The sequence below is a fragment of the Acinonyx jubatus genome, chromosome D2, assembly GCF_027475565.1.
Source record: "Acinonyx jubatus isolate Ajub_Pintada_27869175 chromosome D2, VMU_Ajub_asm_v1.0, whole genome shotgun sequence".
NCBI classification, from domain to species: domain Eukaryota; kingdom Metazoa; phylum Chordata; class Mammalia; order Carnivora; family Felidae; genus Acinonyx; species Acinonyx jubatus.
In genome coordinates, this window is record NC_069393.1 from 69,111,896 (window position 1) to 69,138,335 (window position 26,440).

General features: G+C 37.5%; 1 protein-coding gene across 1 annotated transcript in view; it reads left to right on the forward strand.

Annotated features, from left to right (window-relative positions):
* Positions 1-129: 129 nt before the first annotated feature.
* The window catches only part of NHLRC2 (NHL repeat containing 2), a 58,944-nt gene continuing 32,633 nt past the window's right edge, over positions 130-26,440 (forward strand). Inside the window, exons 1-4 of the mRNA XM_015071321.3 lie at positions 130-316; positions 3,336-3,488; positions 18,901-19,356; positions 21,148-21,269. Coding sequence (XP_014926807.3) covers positions 139-316; positions 3,336-3,488; positions 18,901-19,356; positions 21,148-21,269 — 909 coding nt within the window. The 5' untranslated portion in view covers positions 130-138. The remainder of the gene's footprint in view (positions 317-3,335; positions 3,489-18,900; positions 19,357-21,147; positions 21,270-26,440) is intronic.

A 26,440-nucleotide genomic window follows, 5' to 3' on the forward strand; every position in this document is an offset into this window, starting at 1 on the left:
GTTTGCGTGCAGTGGGGGCTGGGGGAGCATGAAGCGAATGTGCCGTTTTGAAACCAAAGGACCGTAAGCGCTTCCTCTCTCCCTGCCCGAGACCCTCCCGCGGGCCCGGCTGCCGCCTCTGGACTGTCCGGAGAGAACATGGCGGCCCCCGGCGCCCGGGGCTCCAGCCTCGCGGGCCTGCTCCCGGCTCAGACATCTCTGGAGTACGCCCTGCTCGACGCCGTCACCCAGGAGGAGAAGGACAGCTTGGTCTACCAGTATCTGCAGAAGGTGGACGGCTGGGAGCAGGACTTGTCAGTGCCCGAGTTTCCGGAAGGTGAGGGGCAGGCTTCGGGGTGGGGACCCCTCCCGGAACCTCCCCTTCCTCGGGGACTGCGCCCTCCTCTGCAGCGGGGGGCGAGGCAGGGTAGTGCGGCCGCGCGGGGGCGGTTCGCCCGCTGTGCCGCTTCCCCCGGGCCGGAAGCGGCGGCAGAGGGTGGTTTTCTGGAGCGCGGGGACGTGCACTTTCGTCACTGTGTCCCGAGCCCTCGCCCGGGCCTTGTGTTAACTTAGACATTCCACGAATGCTTCGTGGGTCCGGTTGGCGACGACTGAAATGTCCATGCCACCCTGTCGTTGCAGTCTGGTTGCCCAGCGTCGTCATTGCCATCCTCTGTGCATCATCCTGACACTTAGCACGTCTGTGCCACCCACCGTTGTGAACACTTCAGGGGACTAATTAACCTTCTCTACAACCCGCCGAGGCTTCTTAACAGACTTATTTTATAGTTGAGGAAACTGAGGCACGGGAAGGCTAGGTAACTTCCTTAAGGCTTCACAGCTAATAATAACCGCCAAAGTCAGACTCTGCAGACCCCGGGTTGGCAAGTATCTTAGCTGTGCCACACTTCTCCGTTCAAAGTCGTGACATTTGTCATTCTTAAAATCTGAATCAATTATGGCCAGTCAACAGGGTGTGAATCCCAGTTCTTTGAGTGCTTGGAAGACCAGGGAACTGATACCCGCAGTAGTGCTATTTGGGAAGCACATCTTGCTATGATAAACGAAACCGTACTTTCCCTTCTTTGGTTGGGACTGGCATTGTTTTGTTGGTGTTGGCGTGTCTCCTGGCATGACACTGAAACCACATGTATAGTTAATCGGTTGGATATGGCAGGGTTCAGTATCTCCTGGGAGGTATATCGGAACCTCGCCTCTGACAACAGTCTCACGTGTCTTTCCAAGCCTTTTGCTCCTAGCTTCAAAAATGTTTTGTTTTTTTTTTTCCTGTTGCTAATCCTAGGCTGGATTTGAAATATTGTGGAATTATTACAAGAGAATTGGGTGCGTGACTGCTTAACCCATCAAAGAAATTAAAGAGATTATATATATATGTGCATGTTTATTAAAAAAAAAAAAACTTTGTAAGAAGTTACATAGTACAGTGTTACAAACTAGTCACCAGTGAGGTTTGGGGGCAATGTTTTTGTTTTCTAGTCTTGTTTATAGTTACACTGGGTGTATTTTATTACCATGAGATTTGACCTTCGTGATTCATAAATAATATAACAAAATATTCAGGCTTCGTATTTGACGTAATCAGATTTTCTGCTGGAGCTGATTATTGAGCTCAGAGTATTAGGTAAGAGTTTTTCTTTGGTTTCTTTATCAGTGAACTATAATCGAGAAGTCATAAACATAACGCAAACAGTATGGTTTGTTCATTTCTTAAAAGATGTAGGTGTTTATGGGAAACTGTGGTGTAATGGATGGATTCAGACAGATTTGGGGTTAAGTCCTAGTTATTTCATTTGTTAGCTGTATGACTTTGAGCAAGTTACTCGATTTCTCCAAGCCTTACTTTACTACCTTATTAAATAAACCTAGTATTTACCTTTCAGGTTAATTATGTGGGTCAGAGGTAATATATCTAAAGTTCTTAGTTCATAGGAGATCTCAATAAATGTTGGCAGCTTATTTTAAAATTTTAGAGGGACAGAGACACCACGTGGATAAGGGGCAGAGAGAGAGAATCCCAAACAGTTCTGCACTGTCCCCACAGAGCCTGATGTGAGGCTCGAACTCACCAACGGTGAGATCATGACCTGAGCGGAAACCAAGAGTTCAAAGCTCAACTGACTGAGCCATCCAGGCGTCCCAAATGTTGGCAGCTTTTAAAAAGTATATTCATTGTTACTGTAAAATTTATTAAGCATGGTAAGAAAATAACAGATATTTAATAATAGTTTCCTTACCCCCCAGTCTAAGTCACTCTTGACTATTTACAGAAAATAAATTTAAAAGACAGATTCATAAATATTTTGCCATTAAGATACGAAATATACATTAGTTTGAGGTTTTATGTGATTACTTGATCTGGTATGCAATTACCACTTTATAAAAATGCATAATTAAGAGGTCACTCTCACCTAAAACCTCACTAAGTTGGACTATTAAAGCAGAAATACTGGTTTGATTTCGATTTTTTTTTTTTTTTTTTTTTTTTAGAATTTTGTTTAAATTGAGTAACTCTGGTTACTGCTATTAGGCGTTAGCTGTTATTATACACTTCTTCCACCTAAGTTTGGCTTTCAATTTCTATAAAATATTTCCAGATACCTGCTCCGAGGTACAATTAACGGTTTTAGTGGCTGCATTTACTTATAAACCACAAACTCATTATCTTTGTTTTTCTAAAGTGGTTAGCTGTGCTTTTAATATTTACCAAAATCTTTTAATTATTAACAAAATTGTAAGTCCTACTCAAGCAATTATATATTCTGATTTTGAAAAGTACAGATTAATGAGATTCCATTTTTCTTTGGAGGGAGGCAAACCCGTTCTTCATCAGTGTTAATACTGCCTCCATGAAATCTGTGATAGTGTATTTGCTTAACTTTGCATTTGAAATATTTTGTGGTTAAGGCCTCCTTCAAATCCAGAGCATTTTAGTTCTTAGGAAATTAGACATTTTGTATGTTTATCTTTATATTTTAACACTTTGTTCCTTTTTGAATTTAGTCCTGTCTTGCTGTTCTTAAGATTGAGCTTCTTTCTAAAAAGCTCCTTTGAACCTGATTGTGTACTTAGGTCCTCTTAATATTTGATATTGACTCTTGTTTTTACCTACATGCGTTGATCTTGTTTTCTTTCACACACAGACTGTTCTATTTCTGAAAGAATTTAGTAGCTTTTTCTTACTATGTTTGCATATTGCCCCATAATAGCGTCTTTCCCATCTTGCCCCACTGCCCTATCCCCTCCTTGAAATAATAATGCTTTATGTTTTAATGGAAAGTTTTAGATAAATTATCTTTGCCTTTTCTTTTTATCATAATTTATTTTGTAAATTTCAGGATTAGAATGGCTGAACACTGAAGAGCCTATTTCTGTCTACAAGGATCTGTGTGGAAAAGTAGTCATCCTTGATTTCTTCACCTACTGCTGCATAAACTGCATTCATGTACTGCCTGATCTTCATGCATTAGAACACGCATACTCTGATAAAGGTACCTGCCCTTTAATTGGTTTCTAACAGACTGTCCTGGCGTGGGCACTGGAGTAGTGGCTGACTCATTTGCTTATAGGAGAATGAACATTTGGCACGACTTCAGCGATTGCAGAAGTACTTCCTAATCTATGATTTAAGGACTCCATGCACTTTTTCATGAAGAGTTACGCTTAAAGATAATGGTTTGCCTTCCTCGAGAACCAGACTTAATCTGTGTTTCTTTTCTGAGGTTAGGTCATGATTTACTCTTTTATGATCAAGTATTTTTAAAAGTTTGTCTTGTATATTTAGACTGAACCGAAATTTGTTCTATGAACAAATGAAACTTGTGTTTCTAATCTTACACTCTTCGCACTAAGATATAAAGATAAAAGTTCTTATTAGAAAATGTGATTAGACTTCCTTTCATTTCAAATGCATACGGTGGAATGCAAAATATTATAGCAGATACCTTTTCTTTGACCCTATTTTATTAAAAAATGACTTATAAAGGTTAATGTTTTCCAAAGCACACTAGGAAATCCTCTTTTATGGTGTTATAAATTCTGAAGATGTAAGAGATTATACGTAGTATTTGCTTTAGAACTGAAATTTTTTCAGATCTTTTTCCTCTTGTTTACTTTTTTCTGAAAAAGAGAGCATATGGGGTGAATGAAACTAATTAAAGGTTCCATTTAATTAGGCTTAAATTAATGGAAGCTTCACACTTGGAGTGATTAAAAAGGAGAGAGGGTCAATGATCTTAGAGTAAAAATCAGAATAGAGTATACATGCACAGAATTGAAAGATATCTTGGTTTTAAAAAGGGAGTGATTAAAAAAAAAAGGGACTGATAGGTTAAAATCTTCAGTGCAAGTAAAACCTCCAATGCTTACAAATTGTAATATATTGTATCTTGAAATTGCCAGTCACTGAGATTTATCAAGAACTCCAGTATTCCTGGGAACTAATTTATGTTTTCAAAATTTCATCTGTATTGATTTAAGAAATAAGAGCGTCTCGTTATCTACTAGTTTGGGGTGCCTGTGTGTCTTGGCCAAACTCCTATAAATAAATATATTTATTGAGCATGTAGTATGTGCACGGTACTCTGCTAACGGAGGAAATATGCAACAGAGTTGAATAAAAAGCATTATGGAACCTGAGGAAAGGCGTAACTCACTTTGTCTAGAAGCATTGGAAAAGATTTCTCAGGAGGAGACAGGCTGGAACTTGAAAAATGAGCAGGCAGGCGTACAGCTGCAAATGAAAAAGGAGCAGGAGGAAGCAACAGATAGACAAGCAGGGAGACATGGAAAAGTAGGTTTCTTGGGGAGAGGTAAATGATAGTTCAGTGTGGCAAGATTGTAGGGGATCCTAGGAAAGACAAAAGGAGAGGAGGGTACATTACGTGCAGACAGTTGTGAAGGGTCTTGTTACTAAGAATGAATAGCTTGGACTTTGTCTTCCAGTGAAGATACTGAGGTGTTTAAGGTTGCTTTTGGTTTGTTGGTTTAATAAGAGGATGACAGTAAGATTTGTGTTTTAGAAAGGCGCTGCAGATCTGGGTTAAGAATCCCAGTGAACTGTTTCCATCCTTAAGACCATCCCTAAAAGACTGTATTTGGTAACTTAATTGGTTAATTCCACACCCGAAGCAAATTCGAACTTCTTGGAATGGATCCTTGTAACCTTTTTACCAGTTTACTGGAAGCATCATTTTTATAGCACATCGTGACAAAAAATAAAAACTAGTTTTGCATCCACATATACTTCTGAAAAGTAAAATACTTGAAGTGGTCCCAACAATGTAATTTCAAGGACATGTTCAATAATATGCTACTTTATGAAAATGCCAGTAACTTAGAAATGTTTTTATATTGCTGAAAAGATATATTCAATTCATATTCACAAAAGCAGGCATACCCAGAGATTATCACCTGAAAGTTCAATAAGCTGTCACTAAATTAATATGCTTTCTTACAGCGATGTGTCTTGTCTCATTATTATCTGCTCTGTTTCTGAACATGTTTGCAGCAATGCTAATAGTTCTTGAAGTGACATTCAGCAGCCTATTTAAATTCCATGGAATATTCAGTTCATTTTATCAGTAAGCAAGAAATGCTCAGCTAAGTGAGGGAAGTGCTTATTAATTCAAAAACAGCCTGAAAGGAGTCCAAATTAGGACCCAGTTCCTTCTGCTCTAAAACAGCTTTTAAAATCAAGTTTGTAACAGTGACCAGCATCATTTTCCTAATAGCATGAGACATTATAAATGCCAGAGTCTAAAGTAAAAAGATATTTAATAGTAATGAATGGCTCTTATCTTCAAAGATTTAAGAATGTAACTGCCCTAAGCTTGTAACTAATCCATAGTAATTCAGCACATGTTTACATTAGACTGACAGGTACCTTAGGTGGTTTTTGTTTTTGTTTTTGTTTTTTTTCTGTTTCTACTTGAGAGTTTATAAACATGTTTTTGCCTTTTATGCTGGGTACCTTAATGGCATGTTATTATATAATATCCACATGTAGCCCAATGGCTACATAAAACAAGAGTACTTGTTTTATAAGAAAACATTTATTAGAGAAACTATTTTCCCTATAGGGAAACTATATTCCCTAATATTTGACATATTTTAAAATGTGACTCCTAGGTGTATGCTAATGTATAATTAAATCAGAATTAACCTAAACGCCAGAGTACCACCAGGTAAATGCTTGCATTCTCACTATGGAGGAGATGCTATTTTTCTGTTTTATACTTTATTAAAAATTAGAAGAATGCAGTTCTAATTTCATAATGAAACTAAACCTTTCTGTGAGTCAGTATGTAATTTGATTGTGCATCAGAGTTCCCCAGACCTTCCCTGGGTTCGGTAATTCTTTAGGAGAACTCACTGTTGTAATTTATTAACAGCTAAAGGATACAGAGTGGAGGCAGCAAAGGAAAAGGTGCTCATGAGAGGCTAAGTCCAGGGGAGACCAAACACAAGACTTCCACTCCTAGTGGAGTCCTACAAGACCACTTAATTCCCAGCAAAGAGTTGTTAGAGCACATTTGAGATGTTACCAGGGACTCTTATTAAAGACTCAGCAATCGGGGTTTTTACTGGGGGCTGGCCAAATAGGCAGCTTCTGCCTGGTGGCATGTATGAAGATTCTAGAGTCCCAGAAGGAAAGCAAGGGTTCAGCATAAACCATATTATTTGTACCAACAGTTTAGGCATAGTGAGACACTCTTCTCCATCCTGAGAATCTCAGGAACCCTCCTGAAATCCAGGCAAGGGCCAGCCTTATAAGCAGACCGTGGAAGAATACCAGGCAGGCATGCCATGTTAACTCGTGTCTGCACACTATATTTTCGTTTTCCAGCAGTACCTATATTATTCTGTTTTTAAAATAGTTAAAGTAAGGGGCGCCTGGGTGGCTCAGTCGGTTAAGCGTCCGGCTTCGGCTCAGGTCATGATCTCGCGGTCCGTGAGTTTGATGCCCCGCCTCGGGCTCTGTGCTGACAGCTCAGAACCTGGAGCCTGTTTCAGATTCTGTGCCTCCCTCTGTCTCTGGCCCTCCTCTGTTCATGCTCTGTCTCTGTCTCAAAAATAAAATAAAAACATTAAAAACAATAGTTAAAATATGAAAATATTGGTTAGTTTAGGATGTTTCAGGAGAGATGCAGGGTAATGCAGGGTCAGTTTTTGAAATTCTAAAAAAAAATTTCAAATGCTTTGGCTTTGTGCTTTAGTGTTCAGTGATTTTGATCTTTTCATATCATGGTTGCATCTCTCAGTATGAGACCTAAAATCCTACTTCTCCACACCCTTCTCTCCCCTCAGGGAGTTCTGGCCTCCCGGGTTCCTCAGTGTCCCTGTTTCTCTTGCCTTAAGGCCCTGACACTTAGCATTCATTCTGCTTGGAATAATGTTATCCTTTCTTGCCCAGTAAAGTGTCGTGCTTGTCTTTTAGATCTCAAAAAACATCTCCATCTACAATTTTGTAACATGTAAAACTCAACTGTTTTCAACTTCCATTTAAGTAGGTTATTACAATGTTTATGATTAAACTATACACTCTACTATATAGTGTATAAAATACAATGTTGTACATATTACTGTATATAATTATAATCTAGTACAATTCTGTGTATCTATATCTCTGAAAAATAAGACCTTTGAAGATTTCAAAGTGAGTTTTTGAAGTTATTTTATTACTGATATTTTAGAAGCAGTTATTCTTTTTATACAGCTTGTCTTTCCCTCCCTTCCTCCCTCTCTTCTCTCCTCCTTCCTTCTCTGTCTCTTCTTTTCCTTCTATAATTTATTTTAAATGGAGTGTTTTGATCCCTGTGCTGGCAAAATATTCATAAAGTGAAGAATCTTTGACATTCTATTTTTATTGTGTACAATTAACATAAAAAGCAAAATATCTTAAGAAAAATCTCCATACCTTAAGGTTATTGACACTGAAAAAATGGGAGGCATTGTTGTTTGGCAATTGTCTTTGTAGATTAATATAGATATTCTATTTAGACAATATAATATGGTTTATGTATTGTATAGATATATACATTTCTTCAGTATTTATGCCCTGTCTATTCATCATTTTATTTTCTACTAAGTACTGTGCTAGTGAATAATAAAACATGCATGGTCCCTAAATAATTAATAGGAATTACAGTCTAACAAGGGCAAGACTTATAATCAGATACTCACAAATATTTTTATAATTTCTGATTAGTACTAAGAAGAAAAATTACAGGTGCTATGAAAACAAATAATGGAGTTTAATCTGGAGGAATTAAAGAAAGCTTTCTTAAGAGTGAAAATTAAGCTTGAGATGTAAAAGGAAAGTATGGCTTTACTAGGTGAGAAAGGGTGAAGAACATTCCAGGCCAAAGGAGGATTGTGTGTTAAGGCATTAAAGCAAGAGGAATAATGATATTCTGGAGGAACTGAAGGAAGGCCAGGTTGCTCTAACACCCTGAGGGGAGGGGAAGAAAGGCGTGGAGAACATGCTGGGGAGATGAGATTTAGTTTTTACACAAAGAACAATGGCAGATTTTCTGGAAGAGGGTGACAGAATGAGATTTGTGATTGTTTCAAGATCTGTCCCACTCTTGGGGCACCTGGGGGGCTCAGTTGGTTAAGCTTCTGACTTCAGCTCGGGTCATAGGATCTCGGTTTTTGGGTTTGACTTCAGCTCGGGTCATAGGACCTCAGTTTTTGGGTTCGAGCCCCATGTCAGGCTCTGTGCTGACAGCTCAGAGCCTGGAGCCTGCTTTGGATTCTGTCTCCCTCTCTCTGCCCCTTCCCCACTCGTGCTCTGTCTCTGTCTCTGTCTCTCTCTTTCTCAAAAATAAACAAACATTTAAAAAAAAAAAAACAGTCTCACTCCTGGGTAGGTAACTAATTAGTGGACAAGACTGGATGTGAGAGATCTGTGACAAGGCTGTTGTGCTTCCTATGAGACATGATAATAGCTTGAAACTAGTTATAGAGGGATAAGATTAATAAGATTTGGTCATGGATTAAATATGGGTGATGAGAGAGGGTTCTTTGGTATAACAGAGATATCCTAGGTAGGTTTTTGGCTTGTATAATTGGACAGATGACGGTGCCATTTGGTGAAAGGAAACACTATAGAAAGGACAGGTTTGGAGGGGAAAGTCATGAGTTTGGTGTAAATTATCTCTGAGACTTGCACTTCATTATCCATATGCCTTCCATCACTCCTAGGGCTAACAACCTAGATCCTTTAAATCCTTTGCTCCCCTTCATTCCCTGTCCTAGTCACTTCTTCAGTCTCCTCCATCGTTCATACACTCTGGCTTCCATGTGTTTTGTCGCCATGGAATCTCCTTCATTGCTCTCTTCACTTAGTTAACACCTTCTAAAGGCAAACATCTCCCATTAACCTTCACTTCTTCGAACAAGTGTTGGCTATGCTGATCAGAGGGAATAGATGGATGTATGTATATTTTGGTACATAGTGTGTATGTATGTATATCACACGTGTAAAATATAGAGAGACATGACTTGGATTCTTAATTCATTGGGCTGTAAGTCATTATTTAGATATTCATATTGCCCCTGTTGGATGAATGGGATCCTCTTCAAGCTGTCACCTGTGTCCTTTTGATCCATGCTTCTCCTTCTCCGAACACTTCCTTGTCACAACAAAATATTTAAAGATTCCTCTTATACTTTCCCAGCCCCTTCCCTGAATCAGCCATTTCTCCAAAGAGCTCTGATTCTGTTTAGTATTGAATATTGGGAATGGGTTTGAGAAACCAAGATCTGGGTACATCCTGCACTCATTGCCACTGGGGTGTCTTTGCTTCTAGTCCCTCCCAGCTAGTTAAAAATTACTTAGACTAATCCTCCCCACTCCCCATGAGGTTATGTTGTTCATTTGAAGTACAGCTAGATTCATTTGTTTCTGTTTGTATTTTTAGTTGATTATATTTGTTTCTGAGTATGTAAAATCTTAGCATGGTCCTGAAAGTCAGAACTATACAGAAAGTATAGCTCCATCTACCCATCTCTCTACCTGTTTTTCTTTTCTTTTTTTAAACATTTATTTATTATTGAGAGACAGAGACAGACAGAGCATGAGCATCGGAGGGGCAGAGAGAGAGGGAGACACATAATCTGAAGCAGGCTCCAGGCTCTGAGCTGTCAGCACAGAGCCCGAAGCGGGGCTCGAACTCACAAACCGCGAGATCATGACCTGAGCCTAAGTCAGACACTTAACCGACTGAGCCAGCCAGGCACCCCTCTACCTGTTTCTAGTTTCCCATTCTTTCCATCCCTTTCCAACATGATTTCTACTTTTTTATTTCTCTTAAAAAAAAAAAATACTGGATCACCTGTGGTTAAGACTGTTAAGCATCTGACTTCGGCTCAGATCATCATCTCACTGCTTTTGAGTCCGAGCCCCGTGTTGGGCTTCTGGGCTGAGAGCCTGGAGTCTGCTTCGGATTCTGTGTCTCCCTTTTTCTCTGCCCCTCCCCTGCTCCTGCTCCGTTTCCCTCTCTCAAAAAGAAATTAACATTAAGAAACAATTTTAAAAAATACTAACAGTGACCTACTGTAGATGTTTTTGAGTGTTTTGCTTTTTTAATGTAACAATTTATCCTGGAGGCCACTTCATATAGAGAATTTCCTGATTGTTTTTATAGAACTCCATTTTGTGTGTGTGTGTGTGTGTGTGTGTGTGTGTGTATGTCTGTGTACACCAGGATTTATTCACTCACTGTCCTGTCCTATGTATTGGCCCTTAGGTTGTTTCCAATATTTAGCAGTTACAGTGAATAACCTCATGATATGTTTTTGTATTGCTGGTGGCATATCTTGGGGGTAGATTCCTAGTGGTGGGATTTCTGGGTCAAAATTAAATGCATATAATATAGTTTTGTTGAGTATTGCCACATTGTGAGCCAGGAGGGTTGTACTAGTTTGTGTTCCTAGACTGTGAGGGTGCCTCTTTTCCCACTGCTGCTCCAGTAAAATGTATTGACGTGTTTTTTGTTTTTTTTTTAAATATAATTTATTGTCAAGTTGGCTAACATACCGTGTATACAGTGTGCTCTTGGCTTTGGGAGTAGATTCCCATGATTCATCGCTTACATACAACACCCAGCACTCATCCCAACAAGTGCCCTCCTCAGCGCCCATGACCCCTTTTCTTTGCCCCCTGGCCCCCTACCCCCATCAACCCTCAGTTTGTTCTCGGTATTTAAGAGTCTCTTATGGTTTGCCTCCCTCTCTGTTTGAAACTATTTTTCCCCTTCCCTTCCCCCATGGTCTTCTGTTAAGTTTTTCAACTTCCACATGAGTGAAAACTTGGTATCTTTTTCTGACTGACATTTCATATCACTTATTTCATATCACTTATCATAATACCCTTCAGTTCTATCCACATTGTTGCAAATAGCAAGATTTCATTCCCATTGCCGAGTAGTATTCCCTTGTATATATAAACCACATCTTTATTCATCAGTTGATGGACAGTTGGGTTCTTTCCATAATTTGGCTATTGTTAATAGTGCTGCTGTAAACACTGGGGTACATGTGCCCCTATGCATCAGCACTCCTGTATACTTTGGATAAATTCCTAGTAATGCTATTGCTGGGTTGTAGGGTAGTTCTATTTTTAACTTTTTGAGGAACCTCCACACTGTTTTCCAGAGCGTCTGCACCAGTTTGCATTCCCACCAACAATGCAAGAGGGTTCCCGTTTTTCCACGTCCTCTCCGGCATCTATAGTCTCCTGATTTGTTCATTTTACCCACTCTGACTGGCATGAGGTGGTATCTCAGTGTGGCTTTGATTTGTATTTCCCTGATGATAAGCAATGTTGAGCATCTTTTCATATGTTGGCCGTCTGGTGTCTTCTTTGAAAAAGTGTCTATTCATGTCTTCTGCCCATTTTTTCAGTGGATTATTTATTTTGCTGGTGTTGAGTTGGTAAGTTTTTGATAGATTTTGGATACTAACCGTTTATCCAATAGGTCATTAGCAAATATCTTCTCCCATTCCATCAGTTGCCTTTTAGGTTTGTTGATTGTTTCCTTTGCTTTGCAGAAGCTTTTTATCTTGATGAGGTCTCAATAGTTGATTTTTTGCTTTTTTATTTCCCTTGCCTATGGAGATGTGTCAAGTAAGAAGTTGCTGCGGCCAAGGTCAAAGAGGTTGTTGCCTGTTTTCCCCCTAGGGTTTTGATGGTTTCCTGTTTCACATTTAGTTCTTTCATCCATTTTGAGTTTATTTTTGTGTATGGTTGACACACTTTTTTAATTTGTGGTGATCTAATAGGTTAAAAAAAATGTTATCTTTGTGTGGTTTTATTTATTTTTTAAGTAAACTCTACGCCCAACATGGGACTCAAACTTATGATCCTAAGATCAAGAGTTGCATACTGTACTGAGCCAGCCAGGTACCCCTTGATGTAGTTTTAAATTACAGTTTAGAATGTGTTTGAAAATCTTTTCTTGTCTTTGTGGCTATTTATTGTAAGTGGGGTTTTGTCTACCATTCTATACTCCCAACTGGCTATTGTATAGGTATATAAAAGCTGTTGATTTTATCTGTTAATTTTGTATTCTTTTTTGTTGTTGTTAATTTTATGTTCTGCTTCCTAAATCTTTTACTATTTTGTTTAGTTTTGTAATTGATTCTCTGAGGTTCCCCTAACATGCTATGTTATTTGCAAAGAAATTTTCCAAATCTTATGTCTATAATTGATTTATCTAATTTTGTTGGCTAATAGCCCCCCCCCCCCATTCATTATTTAATAGTAGTCGACAGTGGGCATCTTTGCCTTGTTCTTTATCTTATTTGGAAATACTGTTTTTCTCCATTAAGTAACAGGCTGTTTTTAGGATTTAGTTATATTTTATTTAACCAATTAACAAAGTATTGAGGAACAAAATTCAAGTAAATTATATCTCAATATACCTGATATTGAAAACCGAAATCTCTCTCTCCCATTTCTGGTTTTGGAGGAGAATGGAGGCCACCTAATTTTGAATCTCCCACTTATCTTTTCCTCTCCCTCAAACATAAAAACAAGGAGAATAAACAAAACCACACTTGATCGTGCCTTCAGCAATACTAGGAGACCGAGCATATCATGCTTTCAAACTACCTGTAAGTTGAGAAATAAACTGAATTCCGTTAAAGGTCCTCTTGCTGCAAGCCTGCAGGTGCTAGAACAGGGATGGGGGGAATTTGAAAAGACTCCATGGGGAAAAAAAGACTCAATGAAAAAAAGGAGAGTGGTTTAGAGGTCTTGGGCTAAGCACAGAGTAACCCCCTTACCAGAAGAAAGAGAAACTCCACCACTAAGTGCAAAATCCTGAACACATGTTTGGATCATAGCACCAGCTCTTGAAAGAGTTTGGGCCTAAGAACAGAAGCCTCAGAGCAGCATTGCCTCTTGGAGGGAATGAGACCTAGAGATGGGGTTTCCCCTTGAAGATCCTCTACTTAAACAGACAAAGAAACAAACAAAAAAAACCCAAAAAACAAAACCAAAATGTTGAGGATCTTGCAGGGGAAAAAAAAAATAAGAAAATACACATCAACCCCTTCTTGCAACAATGCTACCCAAAAATGAAACTGCACAGAGAAAGGGAACTGTCAGAAAAGTGTACTCTCAATCTAGGAGCCCTGTCCACAAAATGGGTGGGAATATTAAAAAGATCACATCCATATAAAATTGTAAAAAGCTGAAAATGTTAAGTTAGAGTTGAAGTGCTGATGAACATTCCTAATGATCACAAAAAAACTGTAACACAATCCTCCATATTGAATTACACATCCTCAAACAGCATTTAAGAATAATTTAAAAAGATCTTGAACCAGAAATTCACAAACGAAGGGGTGCCTGGGTGGCTCAGTAGGTTAAGCCTCCAACTTCAGCTCAAGTCATGATCTCGTGGTTTGTGGGTTCAAGCCCTGCGTCGGGCTCTGTGCTGACAGCTCAAAGCCTGGAGCCTGCTTCGGATTCTGTGTCTCCCTCTTTCTCTGCCCCTCCTCTGCTCGTAACCTGTCTCTCAAAAATAAAAAATGTTTTTAAAAATTCAGAAACTAAGAATGGAGATGCACCTCTCCCCCCCTCCCCCCCATGCAAGAGGTAAGGAGTGTTGATTGAACTCAGGAAAGAAAGAGAAGGAAAAAGTCCAAGTTATTTTAGAAACGAAGACTAAATTACAAGGTGCCTAAGGGGCAGTAAATTCAAATAAAAATGTAATAAGGGGCATTTAAATAAGGGGAGAAGAACAAACCTAGAGAATGAAAATAAGCTAAAGAAGTAAAAATAGAGGAAATGATTGAAATGAAAGACAAGCAGAAGAGATCCAACATAAGGCTACTTGGAGACTGAAGAAAAATCAATCAAAACAACTGACCAAAACTAATACGTAAAATTAGAATCCAAGAAAATGCTCTGGCAATAAAAGAAACCTTGAATCTACATATTGAAATGTACTATCAGATACCAGAGAAAATTGACACAGAACAGCCCAAGAAGTATCTTACTTTAAACTATTACATTTTAAAGATGTTTAAAAAATATCTTCAGGGCCTCCAGGAAAAACAGTGACTTTCAAAAACATGGAAATTAGGACAGACTTTATATGAATAACACACAAAGCAAGGCAACAGTACATTTTCTTTTTTTTTTTTTCTTTTAAAAAAAAATTTTTTTTTGAGAGAGTGTGTGAATAGGAGAGAGGCAGAAAGGGAGACACACAATCTGTAGCAGGCTCCAGGCTCCGAGCTTTCAGCACAGAGCCCAGCGTGGGTTCGGACTCATGGACCGCGAGATCATGACCTGAGCTGAAGTTGCAAACTTAACCAACTGAGCCATCCAAGCGCCCCCCCACCCCAATTTTTTTTTTGAGTTAAGCCCATTCATATTTACTTATTATTATACATAATCATTATATGTATTAGGTTTTCTTTGTTTTTCTTAACATGATGTATTTTCTTTGCTATTTTACTAATTGCTTTAGTTAGAAAAAGTTGTTTCATTGGTTATCTTTGTACTTACAACTTTATTTTTTTTCATGTTTTTATTTTTGAGAGAGACAGAGCAAATATGGGGGTGGGGCGCAGAGAGAGGGGACAGAGGATCCGGAGCAGGCTCTTTGTTGACAGCAGAGAGCCCAATGCAGAGCTTTAACTCCCGTACCTTGAGATCATGACCTGAGCCGAAGTTGGGAACTCAATGGACCCGACTGAGCCACCCGGGTGTCCTTGTATTTACAACTTTAAATAAATAATAGCAAACATTCATTGAGCTTTTATAATGTATAAAAGGTACTATGCTAAATGCCTTAATTGGATTAAGTAATTCAGCAAGTGGTAAAGCCAGAATTTGATTATAGGGAGCCTGACTCCAGAGCTCATGCTATTTTTTTTTTCAGAACTTTATTGTGGCATAATTGACACATAGTAAACTGCACATATTTTAAGTGTATAATTTTTCCCACTCCTCCCTACCCCCCTTCTTCCCAGTCTCTAACCACCGATCATTGGGTTGGTTTTGTGTATCTTCTTTTAAAATGTTTGTGAGGTTATTTTTTAATCTTTGGTTTTCAGAGATTATGTCTTAACATGATTTTCTTTTAATTTATCCTATTTAGAGTGAATTTCTTGAATTCTGTACATTTATTTTATTTTTTTAATTTAAATTTTATTTAATTAACATACAGTGCAAAAACTTTCGGGAGTAGAATTCAGTGGTTCATCACTTGTATTTAACAACTAGTGCCCTCCTTAATACCCATCCCCCATCTAGCCCATCTCCCACTCACTTCCCTCCAACAACCCTCAGTTTGTTCCCTATCATTAAGAGTCTCTTGTGGTTTGTTCCCCTCTTTTCTTTTTTTCTACCCTTCCCGTATGTTCATCTGTTTTGTTTCCATATATGAGTGAAATCATATAGTATTTCTTTCTCTGATTGACTTATTTCACTTAATACATTCTAGCTCCATCCACATTGTTATAAATGGCAAGATTTTATTCTTTTTGATGGCTGAGTAATATTCCATTGTATATAAATACCACATCTTCTTTATTCATCAGTTGAGGGGTATTTGGACTCCCTCCATAGTTTGGCTATTGTTGATAATGCTGCTGTCAACATTGGGGTGCATGTACCCTTTTGAATCTGTGTTTATGTATCCTTTGGGTAGATACCTAATAGTGCAATTGCTGGATGGTAGGGTAGTTCTATTTTTAGTTTTTTGAGGAACCTCTACATTGTTCTCCAGAGTGACTGCACCAGTTTGCATTCCAACCAACAGTGCAAGAGGGCTCCCCTTTCTCCGTCCACATCCTTGCCAGTACCTGTTGTTTCTTGTGTTGTTAATTTTAGCCATTGGGGCAGTGGTGAGGTGGTGTCTCATTGTGGTTTTGATTCGTATTTCTCTGACGACGAGTGATGTTGAGCATCTTTTCATATGTCTGTTAGCCATCTGGATGTCTTCTTTGGAAAAGTGTCTATTCGTGACTTTTGCCCATTTCTTAACTCAGTTGTTTGTTTTTGGGATTTGATAAGTTCTCTATAGATTTTGGATACTAACCATTTATCGGATGTATTGTTTGTAAATATCTTCTCCCATTCTTTAGGCTGCCTTTTAATTTTGTTGATTGTTTACTTCACTGTGCAGAAGCTTTTGATGAAGTCGTAATAGTTCATGTTTGTTTTTCTTTCCCTTGCCTTTAGTGACATGTCTAGTAAGAAGTTGCCCTGGCTGAGGTCAGAGAGGTTTCTGCCTGTGTTCTCTAAGATTTTGATGGTTTCCTGTCTGACATTTCGGTCTTTCATCCATTTTGAATTTATTTTTGGGTATGGTGTAAGAAAGTGGTCCTGTTTCATTTTTCTACATGTCGCTGTCCAGTTTTCTCAACACCATTTGTTGAAGAGACTTTTTTTTTCCTTTGGGTATTCTTTCCTGCTTTGTCAAAGAGTAGTTGGCCATATAGCTGGGTTTTCTGTAAATTTATATCTTCAGATGAATTTTGGAAGTTTTGGCATTTTTCAAATATTTTTTCTGCCCCAATCTTTTTGTCTTCTCCTCCTGTGAGTCCCAGTCCACATACATTAGATCATTTAAAACTGTTTCACAGGTTCCTGAGGTTCTGTTCATTTTTGTTCTTCAGTCTTCTTTCCTTGTGCTCCTTAGATTGGATAATTTCCCGTTGAGCTATTTTTAGGTTTACTGACTCTTTTCTCTGTCATCTCTTTTTTGCCATTGAGCTCATCCAGTGAATTTATTTTAAATATGGTATTTTTGAGTTCTGAAATTTTCATTTAGTTCTTTTTTCTATTTTTATTTCCTATTTTTTCATTCATGTCAAGTGTGTTTTTCTTTTTTCTTTTTTTTTTTTTTTAGAGATAGCAAGTGAGAATGGGGGAGACTGGCAGAGGGGGGAAAGAGAGAATATCTTAAGCAGACTCCACACTCAGCTCAGAGCCCAACTTGGAACTTAGTCTTACGACCCTGGGGATCATGACCTGAGCTGAGATCAAGAGTTGGACGCCCAACCAACAGAGCCACCCAGGTGCCCCTCAAGTGTGCTTTTCTTTCCCTCAAGGAGCATAGTTAGAGTTCCTTTATGGTGTTTTGTCTACTAATTCAAACTTCTGCTTCGTTTTGGAGCTGGTATCTGTCAGTTGTTTTTGTAGGCATTCAGCTTTGTTGGTGCAAACTCAAAGTTCCGTCTCTTCTTCCATCAGCTCTGTGTCTCCTTTCATCAGCCCAGCAATCCACTTCTCGGTTCTTTAAGCCTTTGCTGTACTGTTGTAGGGCTGCCTCACATGTGTATAGTTGAGGAGTCAGGCCGAGACTTGTGAGTGTTCATTCTCAGAAATGGGGAGTCACCTTCTCCAGCTCTCTTCCCCTTGGGGTTTCCCCCACCCTCTCCAGTTTCCCTGGCTCCTTGGGCCAGAAAGGGGTTTCCATGGTCTTAGCCACCTGCGTTGCTCCCAAACCGGGGTCCACCTTCAATGCCAAGCCATGAAGGGGAAAATAAAACTGGAAACTCCCCTTAATGGTTTGGTTTTCCGAGTTTTGAAATGCCCCCACCCCCCAACAATCTGCCTGCTTTTGTTTACTTTTTTCTGTCCTCAAGAGGGGATGAGGGTATGTGTACCTGTGTGATGTCTGTGTTTTTGTTGGGATTTAATAGTTGCAAATGGAAGGATGGTCTGTTAGGAAATTACACCTGCCAGTTTGTGTGGGTTTATTTCTTCTTCATGCTGATGTGCATAGGTTTTGAGGAGTGTGTTGGGAGATTGTATTACCTCTGTAGTCAGTGTTGAGTTTTTTCTCTGAATGCAGCTGAACACTTTTTCCTTTTGTTTTTTTTCTGCTATCTTCAATTAAGGCTTGTTCTAGGAACCACATAATGGGAATTTTAAATAAATCAAAGACCTTAATATTATAGAAACATCTTGCTTATAGTTGTTCTGTTAATTTGTAATGTGGGTAGGCCAGAAAATCCTAAGAGGATAATGTGACAATAAATATTAACAAAAAGCAGTCATAGCCACTATGAATTTCAAAGGGGCTTATAATAGTTGGAGAAAAAAATAACAGTATTTCAGTATCTTCATAAGAAATTAATGTGTTTTTTAAAACTTTGTCTAGATAAAGGACACAAAGAGGTGTAATCCTGAAATAGCCATGTGATTTTGATCATATTCATTTTTATGTAGTTATCAAGATTGTCATGATATTTGAGTGTTAATTTTTTTATACGTGTGTTTAAATGCAGTTGAAGAAGACACTTTTAGTTCTGCCTTTTTTTTTTTTTAATCTCTGGACTGTTTATTAATGACCCATAATCTAATGTGCAGATGGTGACTTTCAGACTTGATTACTTCATAATGTTTAACTTACATTTTTTCCCATTTAGACGGTCTTCTGATTGTTGGTGTTCACTCGGCTAAGTTCCCAAATGAAAAAGTCCTGGATAACATTAAGAGTGCCGTTCTTCGATACAACATCACCCACCCTGTGGTTAATGATGCAGATGCCAGCCTTTGGCAAGAACTAGAAGTCTCCTGCTGGCCAACTTTGGTCATACTTGGACCTCGTGGAAATATGTTATTTTCTTTAATTGGAGAGGGACACAAAGATAAATTATTTTTATATACTTCAATAGCTTTACAGTATTATAAAGACAGGGGACAGATCAGAAATCATAAGATTGAAATAAAACTCTATAAAGATTCTTTGCCACCTTCACCATTGCTGTTTCCTGGCAAAGTAACGGTAGACCATGTTTCTAATAGATTGGTAATAGCAGACACTGGACATCATAGAATTTTGGTCGTCCTGAAGAATGGGCAAATTCAGTACAGCATTGGAGGTAAAGTTTGCTTCTAATTATGATATGTAATATATTTTATAGTAAAAAAAAAAAAACAGCTCAAGGAAATGTATTGAAATATATCTCCCTGGTTTTAGATCTAAAATGGGCTCAGTACATCTACATAGTTAATAAAATCTGTTAAGTACATTCTTATTGATCGTATTTATCCAGACTAAACTGACATCTAGTAATGTAATAGTCAAAGAGAAAAATAATTCATCTCTTTGCAATTCTGCTTTAGTAGCATATACAGCATTAGTCCATAAAGTAGGGGTTCCTGCATTCCTAATGCAAATAAACTAGTCTTACTCTAAGCCCTGGTGCTATTCTTAGTATGCTTAGATATTGTTCCCTTAGCTCCTTAAGTTTTCACATTTCTTCTTTTTCATTTTTGCTAGAGTTCTTTATTTTGTGTTTCTTTTGTTTGGGCAACTTGATGTTTGGGTTTAAGACAGGCACTTATGAGAACTGTTGCTCAAAAATTATTAGTTATAGTAGGTGTAATTTAAATGGTTAAAAGGTTTTTAATTCTATAATAATTTTCAAAATAGTGTAAATGAATATTCTGCTTTGTTAAATGGAGAAACCAGCAGCAAGCTACCGTTCCCAAACATGTTTTTAGGAATAATGTTATCTTGTGATAAATTAATAATTATTCTGCAATAGTTCTTCAAAAGAATTCTGTGGCCAGATACACTTAGGAAATACTGGTTAGTTGTGGTTTAACAGATTTTTTTTATTATTTATTTTGACAGAAAAATATTTATTTTGGGAGGGGGGTTGAGGGGGGAGAGAGAGAGGAAGAGAGAAAGAGAGAAAGAGAATAAGAGAATGAGAATTCCAAGCAGACTCTGTGCTGTCAGTGCAGAGCCTGATGCAGGGCTTGAACTCACAAACCACAAGATCATGATCTCAGCCAAAGTCGGAGGCTCAACTGACTGAGCCACCCAGGCACCCCTAAACTTCTTATTTTTCTTAAATGTTTATTTTAGAAAGAGGGCATGTGTGAGCAGGTAAGGGTTAGAGAGAGAGGGAGACGAGGATCCAAAGAGACTCTGAGCTATAAGCTCCAAGCCCTACATGGAGCTCAAACCCACAAACCGTGAGATCATGACCTGGGCCAAAATTGGACACTTAACCGACTGAGCCACCCAGGCGCCTAATAGATAAATAAACTTAAAAAAATAATAAAAAATAGAAATACTCCCTTCTGATATATGCTACTAATGTGCACTAGTGACCATTGTTCAGTAAGCCCTGTCATTAGCAAAACTTACTCCTAAGAAAAATAGATCTTGGGAAACACTAGACTTTAGGTAAAAGTATCATGCTATTTATATTAAAATCCCAGCTCTAAATACTGTTTTTCTTTCTTCATTGAGGTTTGATTTACATATGTTATGAAAAATGATTACCACGAGGGGTGCCTGGGTGGCTCAGTCGGTAAGCCTCTGACTTCAGCTCGGGTCGTGATCTCACAGTTCGTGAGTTCAAGCCCCACATTGGGCTCTATGCTGACAGCTCAGAGCCTGGAGCCTGCTTCAGATTCTGTATCTCCCTCTCTCTCTGCTCCTCCCCCACTCACACTCTGTCTCTCTCTCAAAAATAAATAAACATTAAAAAAATTTTTTTTAAATGATTACCACGATAGGTCTAGTTTATATCCATCTTCCTAATATAGGTACAAGAAAAAGAAAGGAAACAAAGAAAAACAAATGGGGGTGGGGGGTTAATTTGAGATAACTTTTTAAGAGGAAAAATTTGTCCTGTGGCTATCTTGTCTTTTAGGACCCAACCCTGGAAGAAAAGATGGAGTATTTTCAGAATCAACTTTTAATTCACCACAGGGGGTAGCCATAAGGAATAATATCATATATGTGGCAGATACTGAAAACCACCTTATAAGAAAGGTAAGTTTCAATTTTAAATACAGTTTTAATATTTCTAATTAGAAAAACTGGTACTTACTTGCTACATTAAATATTTGAAATGAGAGGATAATGCTTAAACACCTCAAGTCCTCTTTATGCAACTTTTTCAGAGGTACTTGCTTTAGTGTTTTTCTCGGGCGTCTTGTTTTTCTGTGTCTTAGCCTGTAGCTGTCACGGATTAACCTGCCAATTGAGTCCTTTTGTTGTTGTTGTTTATCCTTTTGTTTCAAAGTAGCTAATCACCTAAAAGCTCCTCATTTTGAAGTATTTTCCTAACCACTGTTGACAGAGCAGTGCTTTCTCCTTTTTTCAGTTAAATTTTCTCAAACCTAGAAGAAATATTATACCACTCCCACCTCCCTTTACCTTTTATGCTTTGCCCAGAAATACATGTAAGTCAATCTTAAAATTTGTTTTATTTCATTATAAAAGTTATATATGGTCTTGCTTTTTAAAAATGAATACACTTAAAAATGTATTTAAAAAATACATAAAAAGGCTCATACCATCTATTTTAGCTTCCCCATTGTTAAAATTTTTGTCTTTTCAGTGATTTTTTTCTGTCCTATACAAATAAATCTGTATTTGTAAGACTGCCTCTAGGGATGCCTGGGTGGTTCAGTCGCTTGAGTGTCCCAACTCTTGATTTCTGTTCAGGGCATGATCCCAATGTCGTGAGATCGAGCCTCATGTTGGGCTGGCTGAGTGCTGAGCAAGGAGACTGCTTAAGATTCTCCCCCACCCCTCTCCCCGCCATCTCACTCCCTGCCCCTCCCCCACCATGCTCCTTCTCTAAAATAAAAATTAAGAAAATAAAAATAAATGACTGTCTCTAGAGAATCCTTTTTTAAACAAATGAGGCATATTGTATGTACATAATGTTCTGTGGTTTTTTTAATTGTTATTTTAGAGAGCATGAGTCGGGGAGAGGGAGAGAGGCAGGGAGAGAGAGGGAATTTTAAGCAGTCTCCATGCTCAGCATGCAGCCCAACGCAGGGCTCGATCCCACAACCCTGAGATCATGACCCGAACTGAAATCAAGAGTCTGACACTCAACCGACTGAGCCACCCAGGTGCCCCTCTTCTGCAGTTTCCTTAAATTTGTTTTCCATATTAGTCATATGAATGATATGACTGCATAGTATCCCATTGTAGAAGTGCCTAGTTATTTTAAACATTTCATATGAGTGAATATTTTGGCTATAATCCATTGGTCTTTAAGTTGCTGTCTATTTAGAAAATAAGTAACTAAGTTCATCTCACCCATCCTGTGTAAACACATTGTTTCAGATACTTCCTTGCTTTTCTCACTGTTTCTCCCTTTTGATATTTGTGCCCATTTGACAATATTATCACTTCATATAATAGGAAAACAACATGGATAGAACCTGTAATACCATTACAAGGTAAATTTCCATGAAAGCATGAAAGTTTTTACTGCTGAAATTTTAAGCACCTAGAACAAGGTCTGGCCCATAGTAGGTGTTCAATAGATAGTTGTTGAATGCATTTTTGAGCAAACATATTTAATGAAGCATTTTCTAATGTATCTTCCTCTTAATATGAAAACATGTTATATGAGGCAAGGATTTTGTGGATTTGCAAATTAAAGCAGATTTATTCTTTGAAAGTCTTGGAGACTTCGTTCTTAGAGACTTTAATATGTTAATATATTGTGAATACGTTAGTAGGGGGATATCTGTGAATTGGTTCTAAATTTATTTGACCAAGAAGCCTATTTTAGGCAGACCTTTTCATAGGATTCATGATTTCATGGTATGTCATGATTTCCCACCTTAGGAAAAAGTGGTTTTCTGTTGTTACTAAGTCCGTAAAGGTCAATGTTTCTTTATCATTGTCTTTTCAGGGTTGTATGTTTGTATAACTTTGTAGTGTCCCAGATAGCTAACAAGGTGTTGAAGCAGTAAGATACTTAGCCCACAGCATTCAGGGTGTACTTGTCTTTTTTAAATTCTGTTCTATCTCTTGCCTTAGAACTTAATGAGTTTGGGAGTATTCACTGCATTTCAAATATTTTTTAAGTAGCATAATCACAATAAATTTAGGTTACATAAAGTTATTTGTAAATTATGATTTAGTTTAGTGTCTGCCAAAAAAAATGAGGTGGAATTATTATTTCTTCCTTTATTTTTATAAGTATATAAAAATATTTACTATACTTTTAAGACCTCATTTACAGAGGATTGATCATACATTCATATTTCTCAAACATCATTGTTTCATGCAGATCTGACACTTGTTTAGAATAATTCATTTAGTAATTTATAAATTCCTTTTTAGCCCAGTCTCATTCTCCTGTTATTCCCCTATATAAAAACACCTGTAGCCAGACATTCTGGTATGTTCAATTCATACCTTTCTATTTGTGTATGACCTTGTAAAACATATAATGTTTGTGTCTGTTGTCTAACTGTATTGTGTTATATTTTACATAGCACTTATTTCAGGTATATAATTGAAGAACTTTTAGGAGATTTAACAAATTGTACAACCATAACCATAAATTGTTTTTAGAACATTTTCATCCCCCCCCAAGAACCCTCATGCCCAATTACAGTTCATCCCTGTTTTTACGCCCAGCTTAATCTACTTTCTATCTATAAATTTGCCTCTTTCGAACATTTCATAGAAATAGAATCATATAATATATGGTCTCTTGTGCCTGGCTTTTTAAATTGAGTAATGTTTTAAATTCATCTCTGGTGCAGCGGATCATTAGTTTCTTCCTTTGTATTGCTGAATAGCATTCCATTGTATAGCTATGTGCCACATTTTGTCTGTCCAACAGTTTATTGACATTTAGTGTGTTTCCAATATTTGGCTGTTATGAATTTATGTAAAAATTCTGTGTGGACATACATTTTCATTTCTCTTGGGTAGATATCTAAGTAACGGAATTATTGTGTTATATGTTTTATATTTCATGTTTAACTTCTTAAGAAACTGCTACATTTTTCCATAGTTGCAGTACCATTTTACATGTGGGTTCTAATTTTTCCATATCTTCACCATTATTTGTTCCACTTTTTAAATTCTAGCCTTCCTACTAGGTGTAATGTGGCCTCTCAAAACCACAACAATAATTATTTCCCTAATGAGTAAAGATGTCAAACATCTGTTCCCATCTTTATGGACTGACTGGTTTTATATCTTCCTTTGAGAAGTGTCTATTCAGATTCTTTACCAGTTTTTTTAATTGGGTTGTGTTTTTTATTATTGAGTTGTAAGAGTTCTTTATATATTCTGTTACAGATCCCTTATTGGATATGTGATTTTTCAAATACTTCTCAAATTCTCTGGGTTGTCTTTTCACTTTCTTAATCACATCTTTTGATGTACAGAAGTTTTAAATTTGAGGATTCCCAATTTTTTTTTAATTGCTTAGGCTTTTGGTGTCATATGTAAGATTACATTTCCAAATCCAAGATCATGAAGATTTACTCCTGTTTTCTTCTGAGAGTTTTATAGTTCCAGCTCTTACAGTTCAGTCTTTGCTGCATTTTGAATTTATTTTTTGTATGTGGAGTGAAGTAGAGGTCCAACTTCATTCTTCTGAATATGAATATCCAGTTATCCCAGAATCATGTATTGAAGAGACTGTTCTTTCTCCATTGAATAGTTTTGGCAACCTTGTAGAAAATAATTATTCATACATACATGGGTTTATTTCTGAACTTTCAAGTCTGTTCCATTGACCTATATATCATTTCTTGTGCCTATACCACACTGTTTTGATTGCTATAACTTCTAATAAGTTTTGAAATCAGGAAGTAGGACTTCTCCCACTTTCTTCTTTTTTCAACATTGGTGTAGCTGTTCTGAGTCCCTTGCAATTCCATATGAATTTTAGGATTAGCTCATCCATTTCTGTAAAACCTTATTTGTTTCTCATATAAATGATGATGTTGCCTGAAAAAACAGATGCACTTTTGTCTTTCCCTTCTTGTTTATACATATCTTGTTTTCTTTTATTAAATTGCCGGCAAAGGGTACCTGGGTGGCTCAGCGTCCAACGTCAGCTCAGGTCATGATCTCACAGCTCGTGGGTTCGAGCCCCGTGTTGGGCTCTGTGCTGACAGCTCAGAGCCTGGAGCCTGCTTCGGATTCTGTGTCTCCCTCCCTCTCTGCCCCTATCCCACTCATGCTCTTTCTCTTTCTCTCTCTCTCTTTCTCTCTCTCTCTTTCTCTCAAAAATAAGTAAACATTTAAAAAAAATTTTAATTGCTGGTAAGAACCTCAGTTTCCTTTAAACATTAGCAGTGATAGTGGGTCTCTTGTCATGCTCATACCTTAAAGGGAGGACATTTTCTCCAGAAATTTAATATTTTCTATAACTTTGGGAAATAAAATTGTTAATGAAGTTAAACTTTCTATTCCTAGTTACTAAGAATTATTTTATTATATGATTTTATCGAATGCATTTTCTACATTTATTGAAATAATTATATAGTTTTTGCCCTTAGTGTCTTGATGTGATGAATTAAGAGATTTTTGACATTTGATCATCTTTTTATTTGTGGAATAAATCTTACCTAATCACGAATTTTTTTTAAAAAAGTCAATTTGGATTTGATTATCCCAAGTTAAATTTTAATATTTTAAAATTCATGTTCATAAATTAAACGGCTCTGTTTTCTTACACTGTTCTCACCTGATTTTAGAACCAGAGTCACACTAACTTCATCAAATGAGCCAATTAGCTTTTACTCTTTTTCTATTTTTTGGAATCATTTGTCTAACATAGGAATTAACAGTTTTTGAATATTCATTAAAACGCCTCTGTAACAAGATTTTTATAAGAGGAATTCTTTGAATATCACATCAGTTTTTGATACATTTCTTAAATCAAGATGTATTTCGAGGGCCTATCCCTAACTGCCTATTGTATTTTTGCAGATTGGGTTCAGTAAAAATATGGATAAGGTTACAGTGGTGAATATTCCTTACAATTTCAAGAGATTATAGAACAGCCACTAAAAATGTGAGAGGCTACCACTTAATTAAATCAGTGTAATTTGCTATAATAACAGAATAAAAGATATTAACCATACTGTTGTTTTGCTAGGTTAGGTGTTAAATGTTTTAATGTTTTTCTATTGATGATAAAATTGCAATAAACTTGAAATGGA